We start from the raw sequence: 12,179 nt of genomic DNA, 5'->3' as shown, positions 1-12,179 counted from the left end.
GTAGCAAGACTCCCCTCCCACCCCCAGCCCCCAACCCCCAGCCCAGTCAGCAGATCATTGTGTGCAGCCCCTGCTCCCCGCCTGGTCTGCAGCAACCTCAAAGGCTGCTGCCTCAAGAGGCTCCGAGCACTCAGAGAAGGATGGGGGCACCAGAGCTCATGCCCAAGCCCCTCATCACAGCAGAGGGAGGGCCCTGGATGGGAGATTGGGCCCCCATGGCTGAGGCCTGTGTAGCCCCACTGGGAGTGACCGTGGCTTCATTATAAGCATACCACCTGTGACACCGTCCACCCAAGCCTGCTGCACGGGTGCCCAGTGCACACCCCGCCTTTTCTGTTCAGGGGTCCTAAGCAAGATTGGAACAGGCTGTGCTGGGGGATTAGGGCTGGGATAAGAGTGGAACCAACCCAGAACCGTTTGCCAGCCATCCTTGTAAGCTCTGCCCTCCACCAGTGGGTTGGCAGGTAAGGATGGCACAGCCCCTGCCAAGTGCCTCAGAAAACACCCGGGAGAACCCAGCTGCCTCTCCTTTACCCTCAAAGTGAGGGTACACGTTTGTGCCTCCTCTGCTCCCTCACCTAACACAGGAAGACTTGGGCAGTACTGTTTTCTACATGCCCAATGTAACATACATGCTTAGAAAAGTGTGTTTCTGCACCAAGGCCCCTAATCAAGAATAGCCATGCGTTTGGGTCCCCCATAGAAAATTACACACATAGCTGTAAGAACCAACGCTGTCCTGTGGTGTCAGGGTGTTCACAGACTCCTGGAAGCATGGGGACCTTTCAGCTGTAACCTCTGGTGTTTGCTGGTTAGAGGAAGCCAAGTGGAGGACCCTCCCAGCCGTGAGGCAGCCCCTGCCCATGGCTCTGGGCAGCTCGCAGGCCCCTCCCTGTGCTGACGCCTCTGTGCTCCACCCTCTGCAAGCACACGCTCACTTCGCCTGACAAGAAGGCCAGCGAGGCTGTGCAGGCAGAGGACCTGACGTGGCCCTGTTCTCCCATTTCAGCTGTGTGGTAGATGAGATGGACTTCTCTGCCATGGAGCTGGATGAAGCCCTCAGGAAGTTCCAGGCACACATCCGGGTCCAGGGAGAGGCTCAGAAGGTGGAGCGGCTCATCGAGGCATTCAGGTTGGGGCCGGGGCAGTGTGTGAGCAAGTATAGGGGAGAGGAGGGTTCCAGGTTCAAAAGCTGGTGGGTAAAGGGCCAAATCCCCCTTCACTCCCTTCCCCTAAGCAGACTCAGGGGACCTAAACTCACCTGGAGGATGAGGCAGGAGGCCCTTCTGTGTGCCTGGTGCTGTGTACATTGGTGCCAGAGCCAGGGGGTTAAACCGTCTTTGTCTTCCTCCAAGTCCCCATGAGCCTCATGCATTCATGAGTCCATCTGTGTGGTCACCCATCTGCCCGTTCACAAGGGGGACCTGCTGCCTCTCAGTGACTCAGAGCACAAGCTGCAGAGCTAGAAGGCCTGTTCTGACACCCACTGAACCACTTACTGGCTGTGTAACCTTGCACTGGTCACTTACCCTCTCTGTGCCTCACATCCTTGCCTATAGAGTGGGGATGATGAGGGATTAAGCCGCTTCAGACTTGTGTGCACACTGGCCTGCTAGGGACCTCTGCTCCATGTTGGGTGCAGAGACACGAGCCAGCTACTCACCCAGCCCTCTGTGCCTAGCACCAGTGGTGGGGTGAGGACGCAGAGGAGGACAACCCCAAGGCCCTGGGAGAGGGGTGTATTCAGCCCCTTCCAGGAGGGCTTCCTAGAGGGGGCAGCCCTAAGGAAAAGACACAAAGCCCATGTCCTCTGAGCTCTGCCGGCTGCCCCCTTAGTCACTGTGCCTCACCTGGTTCCTCTACTCCATCCCTGCCCTTTTCACCCACCCCCTCCATGCGGTCACCAGTGGAGAGGGCAGGGGACATGAGACACAGTGAGCTCAGTAAGCAGATGACTCAGGGAGGCAGAGTGCGCTAATGAGCCTGTTGGTTCAGCTGCGCTAACAAAGCCCCCCAGCTGCCACTGCTGAGCCATGCTGGAAGTGTACCTCCCCCTGGGCTGGAGCTGAGGGGGCCCAGGGCAGGTCCAGCCCCCACCGTCACATCCCAGGCCTGGCAGGGGAAGAGAGTGGAAGCCACACTACTGCCTTGTAGGACCCACATCCCATCTGCTCTCATCCCATTGACCAGAACTTAGTCACGCTCTGGCTTGCATCTAGCCCTGAGGAAGGCTGGGGAAGTGGTCCTCACCCCGCCCAGCCCTGCCAGCTAAACTACGGAGGACTGGCTGTAGCTAACTTGGAAGGGGCAAGTGGTGGCCAGGGCCAGCACTCTGCCAGGCAAGGCTTATCCCCATTCACCAGAGGCAGGAATTGGGCCTGTTCCTGGGAGGGGGCACAGCGCCTCGTGCCCTGCCTGGAGCGGCCCTGACCCTCCTCCTTGGCCCCGCCCCCAGCCAGCGGTACTGCATCTGCAATCCTGGGGTGGTGCGGCAGTTCCGGAACCCGGACACCATCTTCATCCTGGCCTTTGCCATCATCCTGCTCAACACGGACATGTACAGCCCCAGCGTGAAGCCCGAGCGCAAGATGAAGCTGGAAGACTTCGTCAGGAACCTCCGAGGTGAGCTGTCCCACGCCGTGGGCGCCTGCGGGCGGCGCAGGGCAGGCTCGGGATCTGGGCTGCAGCGCACAGCGGGGCCTGGGTGAGCGCTAGTTCCACGGGCAAGCGAACACGACACTGGTTACTTAAAGATCACTGAGGACTCTTGGGGCACACAGTGGGGTCGCACCTCCCTCTGGGCTGGAGCAGAGGGGGCCTGGGTTTGTATCATCACAGTAAACAGGAAACCACTAACATTTGCCACGCTTAGGAGCCCTAGATCCAACTCGGGGTTGGAAGCGTCCTAGCGCGCCCCCTGGTGGTGAGCGTCTCCGAACCAGGATGGCTAATGGAATCCCCGGGTGTTTGTCCAGCGAGCAGGGCCACAGGGAGATGGCAGGACTGCCCAGGCTCCCATTCCGGCCCCCGGCCCCAGCTTCACCTCAAGACCTGAGCAGGATGGAGCCAGCAGGCAGACATGTGGTTCAGAGCACCACTCCCTGCGCCAAAGACACGCCGCATGGGGCCCTCTGCTACGTCTGGGGGATGTGGCAGGCCCCAAGGTAGGCCAGGACATAGGTGTAGTTTCTAGGAAACAGAGGAGTCTGGGGCCCTCATTACTGGAAAACCACAGTGCCAGGAGAGTGAGCAAGGGTGCTCAGTAGACATGTCGATGGTGCGAGGCATGTGTGCCCCTTGCCTCCTCTCTGCTGGCCCCGGGCCTCTCTGACCATGAGCCTACATCCTTGCTGAGCTGAGCCTGATTCTGCTCTTCTGAGTCCCACGGGGTGCAGATGCAGGCCAGTGCTCCATGGCTGCCGGGAAGGCTGGCTGTACACTGCATGCTGTTGGTGACCCCAAGAAGTTTAAGGGTCTCTCTGATTTTTTTCCCCACCTTTAGCATCTCATCCATGTAGTCTGGGACTCCCCTGTATGAGAAATAACAGTAGGAGCCAGAAATCGATTAGCCCAGAGGAGAGAAGGCTCAGGGAAGCCCAGGGCTGCTGAGTCAGATACTGCCGGTCGGCCACCCTCGTGTTGGTGGCTTTGTGGTTTGCATTCACTCTTGCCACCTGGCCATCCCAGCAGTCTGGGGACAGGGTGGCATTACCCTCCCACTTCCCAGCGTAGTGAGCTGCTTGATCTGTCTCCCAAGCCTGGCTGTTTCTGCCACATCACCTGCTTTCCCATTTACACCAGGAACTTGGGAGTGTTCTGTCCCATTTTCCTGGTGTTTCAGAAGAGGTAACCAAGGCTCAGAGAGGAAAGGGACTTGCCCAAGGTCACACAGCAAGCCAGTGTCAGACAAGGTAGGACTCTGGCCTCCCAAAGCCAGGCTGGTGCTCTGTGCTGGCCACACATCAAGCTTGTTCTTTCCGTCACACACACACACACACACACACACACACACACACACACACTTACTTTCTCACATCAAGCTTGTTCTTTCCGACACACACACACTCTCTCTCTCTCTCTCTCTCTTTCTCTGGTACTGCCTCCTTCAGTTTAGCCAGCAAGTCCAGCAGCAGGAGAGCCTCTGGGGTTTAGAGAACAGGTGGGGCAGGAATAGCTCATGGCATGGAGGCCAGACAAGCAATACTTTCCTCTTACTGATGTTTGTTTTAAAATGTTCTAAGCTTATTTTTTGAAGGGGCAATATACTTCCACATAGTTCAAACCCCAGAAAGTGATACAAACTAACAGTCATGCTCCTCAGTATTTACCTGAGTTAAAAATTCATGTCCTCACAAAAAACCTGCACACAGACGTGTACAGCAGCCTTATTCATAATTGCCAAGACTCAGAAGCAACCGTGACGTCTGTTGGCAGGGGAATGGGTACATCATCGGAGCTACCTCCAGACAATGGAATCCTATCAGCATGGAAAAGAAAATGAGCTAACCAAGCCTTGGAAGAGCTACCAAGTCTTCTAACAGATTCATTTTAGAAGCATATGACTAAGTGAAGGAAGCCACTCTGGAAAGGCTACCTGCTGTGTGATGCCAACCACATTATGTCCTGGAAGAGGCAAAACTATGGCAACAGGGAAAAGATCAGTTGTTGCCAGGGGTTGGGGGACAGGAGGGGTGAATAGGTGGAGCAACCATTTAGGCAGGGGAAGTATTTCGTGTGCTACCACAGTGACGAGTAGATGTCCGTATACGTCTGTCATCAGGTGCACCCACCAAGAATGAGCCCTCATGTAAACACTTCTTTGGGCACTTGTAATGTGTCAGTGTAGGGCCAGTGATCGTAACATGCCCCATGCTGCTGGAGGGGCGGGGGGCATGGAGTGTGAAGGAAATGTCTGTGCTTTCCCCTCGATTTCGCTGTGAACGTAGAAGTACTCTTTAAAAAACAGCTCTAAAAAATAAAGTTTTTTTTTTAAGCCTGGGAGGTATAACAGGTCTACAGGATAGCACTCCCACACCCGCTGGTCTGCCAGCCCACAGCCCATCCCAAATCATTCAGTCCTGGTGTACTGCCCAGAGCCTCTATGCCCAAGCAAGCACAGACGTGTGTGGTTGTCTTGCCCTCTTGTGTTGCACACGTTGATCATTTCATGTACTAAAACCTAAGAGAAAGTTTCCATGGGGGTTCTCTGTGGCCTTCTGCATTGTTCCTGGCAGGTGTCTAGTATTCCATTGTGCTGATGCATGGTGATAGGTAACCAGTCCCGTTAATGGGTAAAACGGTTACTTCTGGTCCTCTGCCATTTGGAAACAGTGCTGCAATGAATAACCTTGTATGTGTTTTCATTTCCCATGGGATACATTCTCCATATGCGGCCAGTGGACCAGAGGGTGTTGGAGTGTATAACTGTGACAGGCAGTGCCAAGTTGCTCAGCAGAGGGGCTGAGCCCTTTCCCCGTCCCACAGCAGCCTGCGGGAGGTCCCTTCCCTGCAGCCTGGTCCCATAGCACAGCAGCAGGGCCCTGGACTTCTGCCAGCGTGGGGTCAGGATGGACACCAGTTTGCATTTCCCTCATGCATGGGGCTGTGTTTCTTCTCTCACAGCCGTTTTTCAGGCTGGTATAGCAGGAAGGGCACCTGTTTGCTGTCAAGGCGACCCAGTCTGAGTCCCAGCCCCCAGCTTCTGCCCACGGGACGGGGGAACACAGCTAGCAACACTGCAGACCCTGAGTGCTCGCTTTTTGGGCTGAATGATGAGCTGCTCGCACTCCCTGACAGTCCTGCGAGTTCACCCAGCTCTTAGTGGCCCATTTCACAGAGGACTGCCAGCTCAGAGGTGCAGTTACATGCCAGTAAGGGGCGGAGCCTAAACTCTCAAACCCCAGCTACACGGGCGCCTGCAAACCCAGTCCCTTCCCATCTGTGGAATGGTGCCGCCTCCCACCCTGAGGGCTGTGGTCAGGTTCAGCAAGTAATCTTTATAAAGCCCCCAGAGCACAGCTGGGAGGCAGCACAGCCCCCCACACACTAGTCCCGGTGGCTGTGTGGGCCTTGTCCCTAGCAGAAGGATGCTGAGTAACTGTGTAATTGACTGAAGATGGTCAGCTGTAGGCGGGGAAGGCCTTTGGTTCTCTTGGGCCTGGTGATAAGAGTCGCTATTCTGATTTGTTCTGGAAATTGGTAAATCTGGGGGTGAGCCCAGGGCCCGAGGCTTCATGGAGCCACAGCTACCCAGGCCGCTGTCTCCTGCCCAGGGGTAGACGATGGCGAGGACATTCCCCGGGAGATGCTGATAGGAATCTATGAGCGGATACGCAAGCGGGAGCTGAAGACCAACGAGGACCACGTGTCCCAGGTGCAGAAGGTGGAGAAGCTCATCGTGGGGAAGAAGCCGGTATGTGGTGGCCCCGCCTGGCCAGAGTCCCTGATCGGGAGGCCTGAGGCACACCCCTGCCCACACTCGCCGTGTGCCCCAAGGCCCACCCCACTGGCTTCAGCTCGGCCAGGGACCCTGAGGCCATTTGGAAGCTGGCCCCTTCCGGGCAGGGCTGGTGAATTATTTCAGGTTTTGGGTGGCTTCTGATCTCTGGGGACGACAACCCTTTGCTCTGGTTGTGTTTCAAGAGCGCCTAAGGCTCTTAAGAAACCAGCAGCTGGGGTGGTGCAGTGGCTCCTCAGTGACCTGGAAATGCCCTCACGGCTTCCTCTGAGCTCGGCACAGAGAGGGTCTCCCCTGCTGAGTTCCGTGTGGCATGGGTGCTATGGAAAGGTGCCCCGGGAGGGGTGCTGGCTTTGTCCCGTGACCACCCTCTGCCCAGGGTGTCTTCTAGAGTGTTAACATCAGGTTTTGTTTGTTTGATGTTTCCCACATAGATCGGATCCCTGCATCCTGGGCTTGGCTGTGTGAGTAACCTCTGCTTTCATTCCGGCTGAAATCCCAGTGCTGGGCACTGTGTCCGTCATTCACACCACTGCATCTCCCGGCTCCCGGACCCACAATTCCGGCAGCTTGAGCTAATTTCCTGGGCAATAAGTTTGATTTTCATAATTATCCCAGCCTGGAATCTCTCCAGGCCCAGAGATGTCAGCCGCCTGGGAAAGACTGTGCTGTGGGGCTGAAGCAGAGTGTCCTTCCCTAGCCTGGGCCCTGGTGAGCCCCAAGACAAGGCTTGTCCCCAGACCCCAAGACACTGTGCCTGAAACATGAGCCTGGTGTGGCCTTGAGGGCTTCTCCTTCCCCAGCAGGCCTACTCCACCCCGCAACTTCCTTCTGTTTGCCACAACCCACTCCACTGCCACAGCCCTGAGCTAGTTTGCCTCCACACCTCCGGAGCACATGGACAACATGGCTAGCCTGGCAGTCTCATGGCATGGCCCTGTGTGCCTGCCTCTACCTGTCCCCAGGCAGCCCCACCACTGTCAGTCTGCTCCACAGCTCCCTCTTGAGGGCCTCGCCTCCCCACCTCCCCACACACCAGCTGGGCTGTACCTTTCCCTCCTCTCACCGTCCTAATGCTCTAGCCTGGCACGCCTCCACCAGGGTGCCCCTTGTAGAATTAACCCGCGCTGCCTGCAGTCACACTTACCTGGGCACATCCTGTCTTTACCAACTTGTGCCTCACAGCTGGGCCTCCCTGATGGTTTGTCACCACGGCCCTTAGACACCAGCCCGGCGCATCCAGCCTTGAGGGCGGCTTGGGCTTTGGTGAGATGGGAGGCTCTTGTGAACATTCCCCATGCAGGCCTGTTCAGAGGCAGCTATGCAGAGCAGAGGCCCAGGCCAGATCCCACCAAGCAGCGACTGCTGGCTCAGGATTTGGGGCAGGGTCCTTCAGGCATGAGAACCTTTGATATCCTTGAGGAGGGGGCCTGGGCAGGTGGGGAACCCCCCGGGCCTGGAATCAGCTCCTGGCTCTGCTACTGCCCAATCGTGTGGCTGAGACAGGCTGCTCAACCTCTGTGCCCACCTCATCTGGGGCAGACTCTTTGGGAGAGCATGCAAGGGCTGGCAGGCATACACACATGGTAGGTGCTTTGTGGAGACCTGGAGATCATGAATCCCTCTCAATCTGGGGGCTCCCTTGTGAGTGCCATGCTCCAAAAAGCCGGGTACCTGCCTGAAAGGAAAGGTGGTCTCCTCAGAAGCAAGGGCACTCAAATTGCTATGAGCCAAAACACACATTCAGCCCCGCACGTTCTGTGGGAGGAGGCGCGTTCCAACTCCAGGCCATCAGGCTGGGTTCCCACGCTGTCTGGGCCCCAGGGGAGGGCAGGCAGCTGACAGCAGCACGTCCCTCCCACCGCAGGTGCTCTCCCTGCCCCACCGGCGGCTGGTCTGCTACTGCCGGCTCTTCGAGGTTCCAGACCCAAATAAGCCCCAGAAACTTGGACTGCACCAGCGAGAAATCTTCCTGTTTAACGACCTTCTGGTGGTATGTGGTTGCCCGCGGGGTGTCGTCCTGAGAGCTGTGGTGTAGGGGGGCCCCAAGCTGGCTGGTGTCTGCACATGGGGAAGTGCACATGCATGTGGGAGTGGAGGTGGTAGAGGTGGAGTTGGCCCAGGATCATCGGCTCACAAAGGGCAGAATATAATCACGCCCTGCTGCTGGAGACCATGCCCGAGAAGCTCTTGCCTGCAAAACGGGGCTTTGCCGGCTTGTGTAAAAGCCCAGCGCGGGATCTGTTCACAGAGCTACATGCCTGAGAAGCTCTGTTTACAGTCCCTCAGCTGTGTGGGCTCCCTTCTTAGGCTGCCTCTGTCTGAGAAGGGAATGCCAGCCTCGGTGTCTCCAGGCTTCCTCTGTCCACTTGGCCGCCAGCAGGGCTCTTCCTGAGATGCTGAGCTGGGGGCCAGCCAGGCCAGGTGGTGCTGTCTCACTGGCTAACCTGGCTACAGCCCACTGCCAGGAATAATGGGCTGATGGTGGCGGGGGAGGCGTCCCCCAAAGAGAAAGTGAGGCGCTCCTTCCCGAGAAAATGTGGCTCAGATAGCACCTGTCCTTTGGATCTCTGTTCCTCCTGTGTGCCACGGGCTTTCTCGCCAGACGCCTTTGTCCCTGACCCCCACCTGCTTGAGGATCAGCTGCTGCTCTCTGATTACTGAGGTTGGAATCCAGACGTGTGGGTTCAAATTCTTTAAGAGTCTCTGACCTCAGGCAAGTCAGTTCAGATCTCTGAGCCTTAGTTCATGCCTCTGAAATTAACATTTCGGGAGGTTATCATCACCCGATACGGTCCTGGACATAAGAACCTCGCATGGTGCCTTCAGGCCATGTGTGATGTGCCTGTCACCGCCCGGCTGGGCGTGGGGCTTTGTTGCCAGCCAAGATGGCATCAGGGACTCTCAAGAGCATGTGGACCAGTGTCCACATCATGGCACACGTGGGCATGGACCCTCCTGTGTCAGCCCTCTGTGGCCCCGAGGCCTGACCCCTGGACTGCAGAGATGGTTCTCACACACAATGACTGCTGGGTTCGTTCAGAATCCCAAGCTCCCAGAGCTGTTCCAGGGCAGTGCAGACGGTGGGGCTCAGCCTCCGCCTCTCTCGGCCCCCAGGTCACCAAGATCTTCCAGAAGAAAAAGAACTCGGTGACGTACAGCTTCCGACAGTCCTTCTCCCTGTACGGCATGCAAGTCCTGCTCTTCGAGAACCAGTGTAAGTCTGTCGTGAGGGCCGCCTGGCCGGGCAGCGTGTGTGGCCACATCGGTGGGGTGGGAGGTGCCATCACACAGCCCCTGCAGGGAGAAGGCGCTCTCCTCCCACTTCTCTCCCCTTCCCCTGGTTCCATCGAGGACAGAGTCCCAGGGTGGCTTCTCCCAGGCAGAGAGCAGATTGTGGGCTGGGAGTGTGAGAAGCAGCAGTGAGGAGGAAGAATTTAATAATGTTGTGCATCAAACTCAGAGCTTACTGACGTCACTGCGACTTCTTGCAGGTGCTACATTTTTAGCTGAGGGCAGAGTGAGTTTGTTTTAAGTAAAATGTTGAAGGGAAGCTTCAAGTCAGTGGCACAGGTGATCTGCAAACATGGGCAAACAAACAGGAGGGTTATGCCGGAGGACTGTAAGGTCAGTAGCTGAGCCCAAGAGCCTGAGGACCTGGGTTCAAATCAAATCCCTCTCTGGTTCCATGGCTCGGTGGCTGCACCCTCCAGGCTGCATTCCCTTTGTCTATAAAATGGGGTGATGGCAGCACCTCTCTCAGGATGGAGTGAATCCATACAAACACTTGGAGCAGCTCTGGCCCAGAGGAGGTGCTCAAGCAGGTGCTGTTAGAAAGCCGCTGCTGGAGATGAGTGGGTCAGGGGCTCTGGGGCTCTGGAGGGGAGCTGGCTCCTACCCAGGACAACCCCACTGACTGTATCTTTTGACCTTGCCCCTTCTGACTACCATGCCCTTTTTTCCTCTCTCCCCCTTTGTCGCCTCCCTATTGGAGGCCCTGAGCTGCAGGCTGAGCTGGTCCTGAGATTTAGGGGGAGGGCCCGAGGGGAGACCTGCCCTGGTGGAGTGGCCCCATGTCTCCAGCTGTGGGGGAGCCACAGTCCTGACTGGTGGGCCTTCCATCTGCGGGTTGAGAAAGTGGCTGAGCATCCAGACCCACAGGGCCTGAGGGCTTGGATTTGGGGCTCTTTACCCCTTCTCTGTCCTGCGTGGGCTGTGCCCTGTCCTTTCTCGCACCCACAAGGAGCCCGGAGTGCCATCCCTGCCACCTCCCCAGCCCCTGCCCTATCTGCCCCACCCCAGGCCAGAAGGCCTGCCTTCCCATGGTTTCCACAGGCAACTCCCGGAAGGTCAGTGCCACCCACACTGTCCTGGCCAGCAGGCCTTCTCGCAGAAGGGGTGGCAGTGATGATGTTGCCCCAGCAGCAGACCCGACCAGACTGGATTCTCGGGCGGAGGCTGCTCCCAGGCACTTTTAGATTCCCAGGCCTTGGCCCTGAGTCCTGGACACCAGGTACCAGCCCTGACGTTTCTATAGGACGTGCCCTCACACCAGGGGTCTCAAACTGGTAGCCTGGGGGTCAGTCCCAACTCTGTTATATTTGATTTGCATATTTCAAAAAACATTGGTTGAGCTGGTATTTAAGTCTGCACATTAAAATTTAGATATTTTTGGCTTCTCTTAAAAAATGAGGCTTGGAATAATAATAAGGGAGAAATGTGGGATTCACATATAAATCAAGTATAAAAATCAAATGAATAATCATATTTGACTTGATTGTTTATAGTTCATGATGTTGATCAAAACCGAAAGTTTCTGTGATATGACTGCCCTTGCACTGTTCACCATGTAAGAACTTATTCACTATGTTAAGAACTTGTTCACCATGTAAGAACTTGTTCGCTATGCTTCAGAAGATTGGAGACTGTTGAGAATTAGGCTTGGGGTTGATTAATGATTGTGCATTGAGTCCCCTATACAGAATTTTATTGTTGTTAACAGCCATTTGATCAATAAATATGAGAGATGCCCTCTCAAAAAAAAAAAAAAAATGAGGCTTGGCATCGCTAGGCCTTCATTCCTGTGTGGAGGCCATGAGGCTCACAGTCTCACCTGGCCTGCCTCCCACATTTAGGAAACCTGCTCAGACCGCTAGGTGTTTGACCTAGGTCTAAGCCATGGTGGAATCCGTACTGGGGCCAAGAACCTTGAAACACCCAGTGGGTGATGCTCGAGGGCAGGCGCTGCCAGGACACCAAAGCCCCAGAGACCCCACAGCTCGGAGGGAGCACCAGGCAGGTCTGAGCAAGGTGCTGCACTCAGCATAGAAGGCACGGGGTGTGGGGCGCCTGCAGTGAACCCCAGGAGAGCTGAGGGTCCAGAGGCCTTCGGGAGAGCGCAGAGCTCGGTCTGCTCAGGATTGCCCAGGGCAACCGGGTAAGACTCTGCCCAGCACAGGATGCTGCCTCTGTCCCTCCCTGGACTCAGCTTCTGGCCAGAGTGACCAGGGGCCTCAAATTGAGGGGTCCAGGCTCCATGACCTTCAAGATGTCCCTAACTTTACCTCCAGTCAGTTACATCTGCCCCTGATGTATGGATGGAGCAACACAGACCCGAGTCAGGAACTGGAGATAGGTGACCCCTTGGTCCCCTCCAGGGTGCCTTTCCTGCCCAGTTGGGCATGTCTGCTGAGAGCCTGGGCTCAGCACTTGTCTCATGCCC

At 56.5% G+C, this 12,179-nt stretch overlaps 1 protein-coding gene across 13 annotated transcripts in view; it reads left to right on the top strand.

The window, feature by feature from the left end:
- IQSEC1 (IQ motif and Sec7 domain ArfGEF 1) overlaps positions 1-12,179 on the top strand; it is a 381,158-nt gene that overhangs the window by 356,667 nt on the left and 12,312 nt on the right. For all 13 annotated transcript variants that reach the window (XM_036911503.2, XM_036911501.2, XM_036911509.2 and 10 more), the window contains 6 exons: positions 1,010-1,132; positions 2,456-2,622; positions 6,273-6,412; positions 6,892-6,921; positions 8,325-8,450; positions 9,575-9,674. In XM_036911503.2, coding sequence (XP_036767398.1) covers positions 1,010-1,132; positions 2,456-2,622; positions 6,273-6,412; positions 6,892-6,921; positions 8,325-8,450; positions 9,575-9,674 — 686 coding nt within the window. The remainder of the gene's footprint in view (positions 1-1,009; positions 1,133-2,455; positions 2,623-6,272; positions 6,413-6,891; positions 6,922-8,324; positions 8,451-9,574; positions 9,675-12,179) is intronic.

The sequence above is a fragment of the Manis pentadactyla genome, chromosome 1 (assembly GCF_030020395.1).
Source record: "Manis pentadactyla isolate mManPen7 chromosome 1, mManPen7.hap1, whole genome shotgun sequence".
NCBI classification, from domain to species: Eukaryota; Metazoa; Chordata; class Mammalia; order Pholidota; family Manidae; genus Manis; species Manis pentadactyla.
Note: the sequence above shows the minus strand (reverse complement) of the source record. Positions and strands in the feature narration are given on the sequence as shown.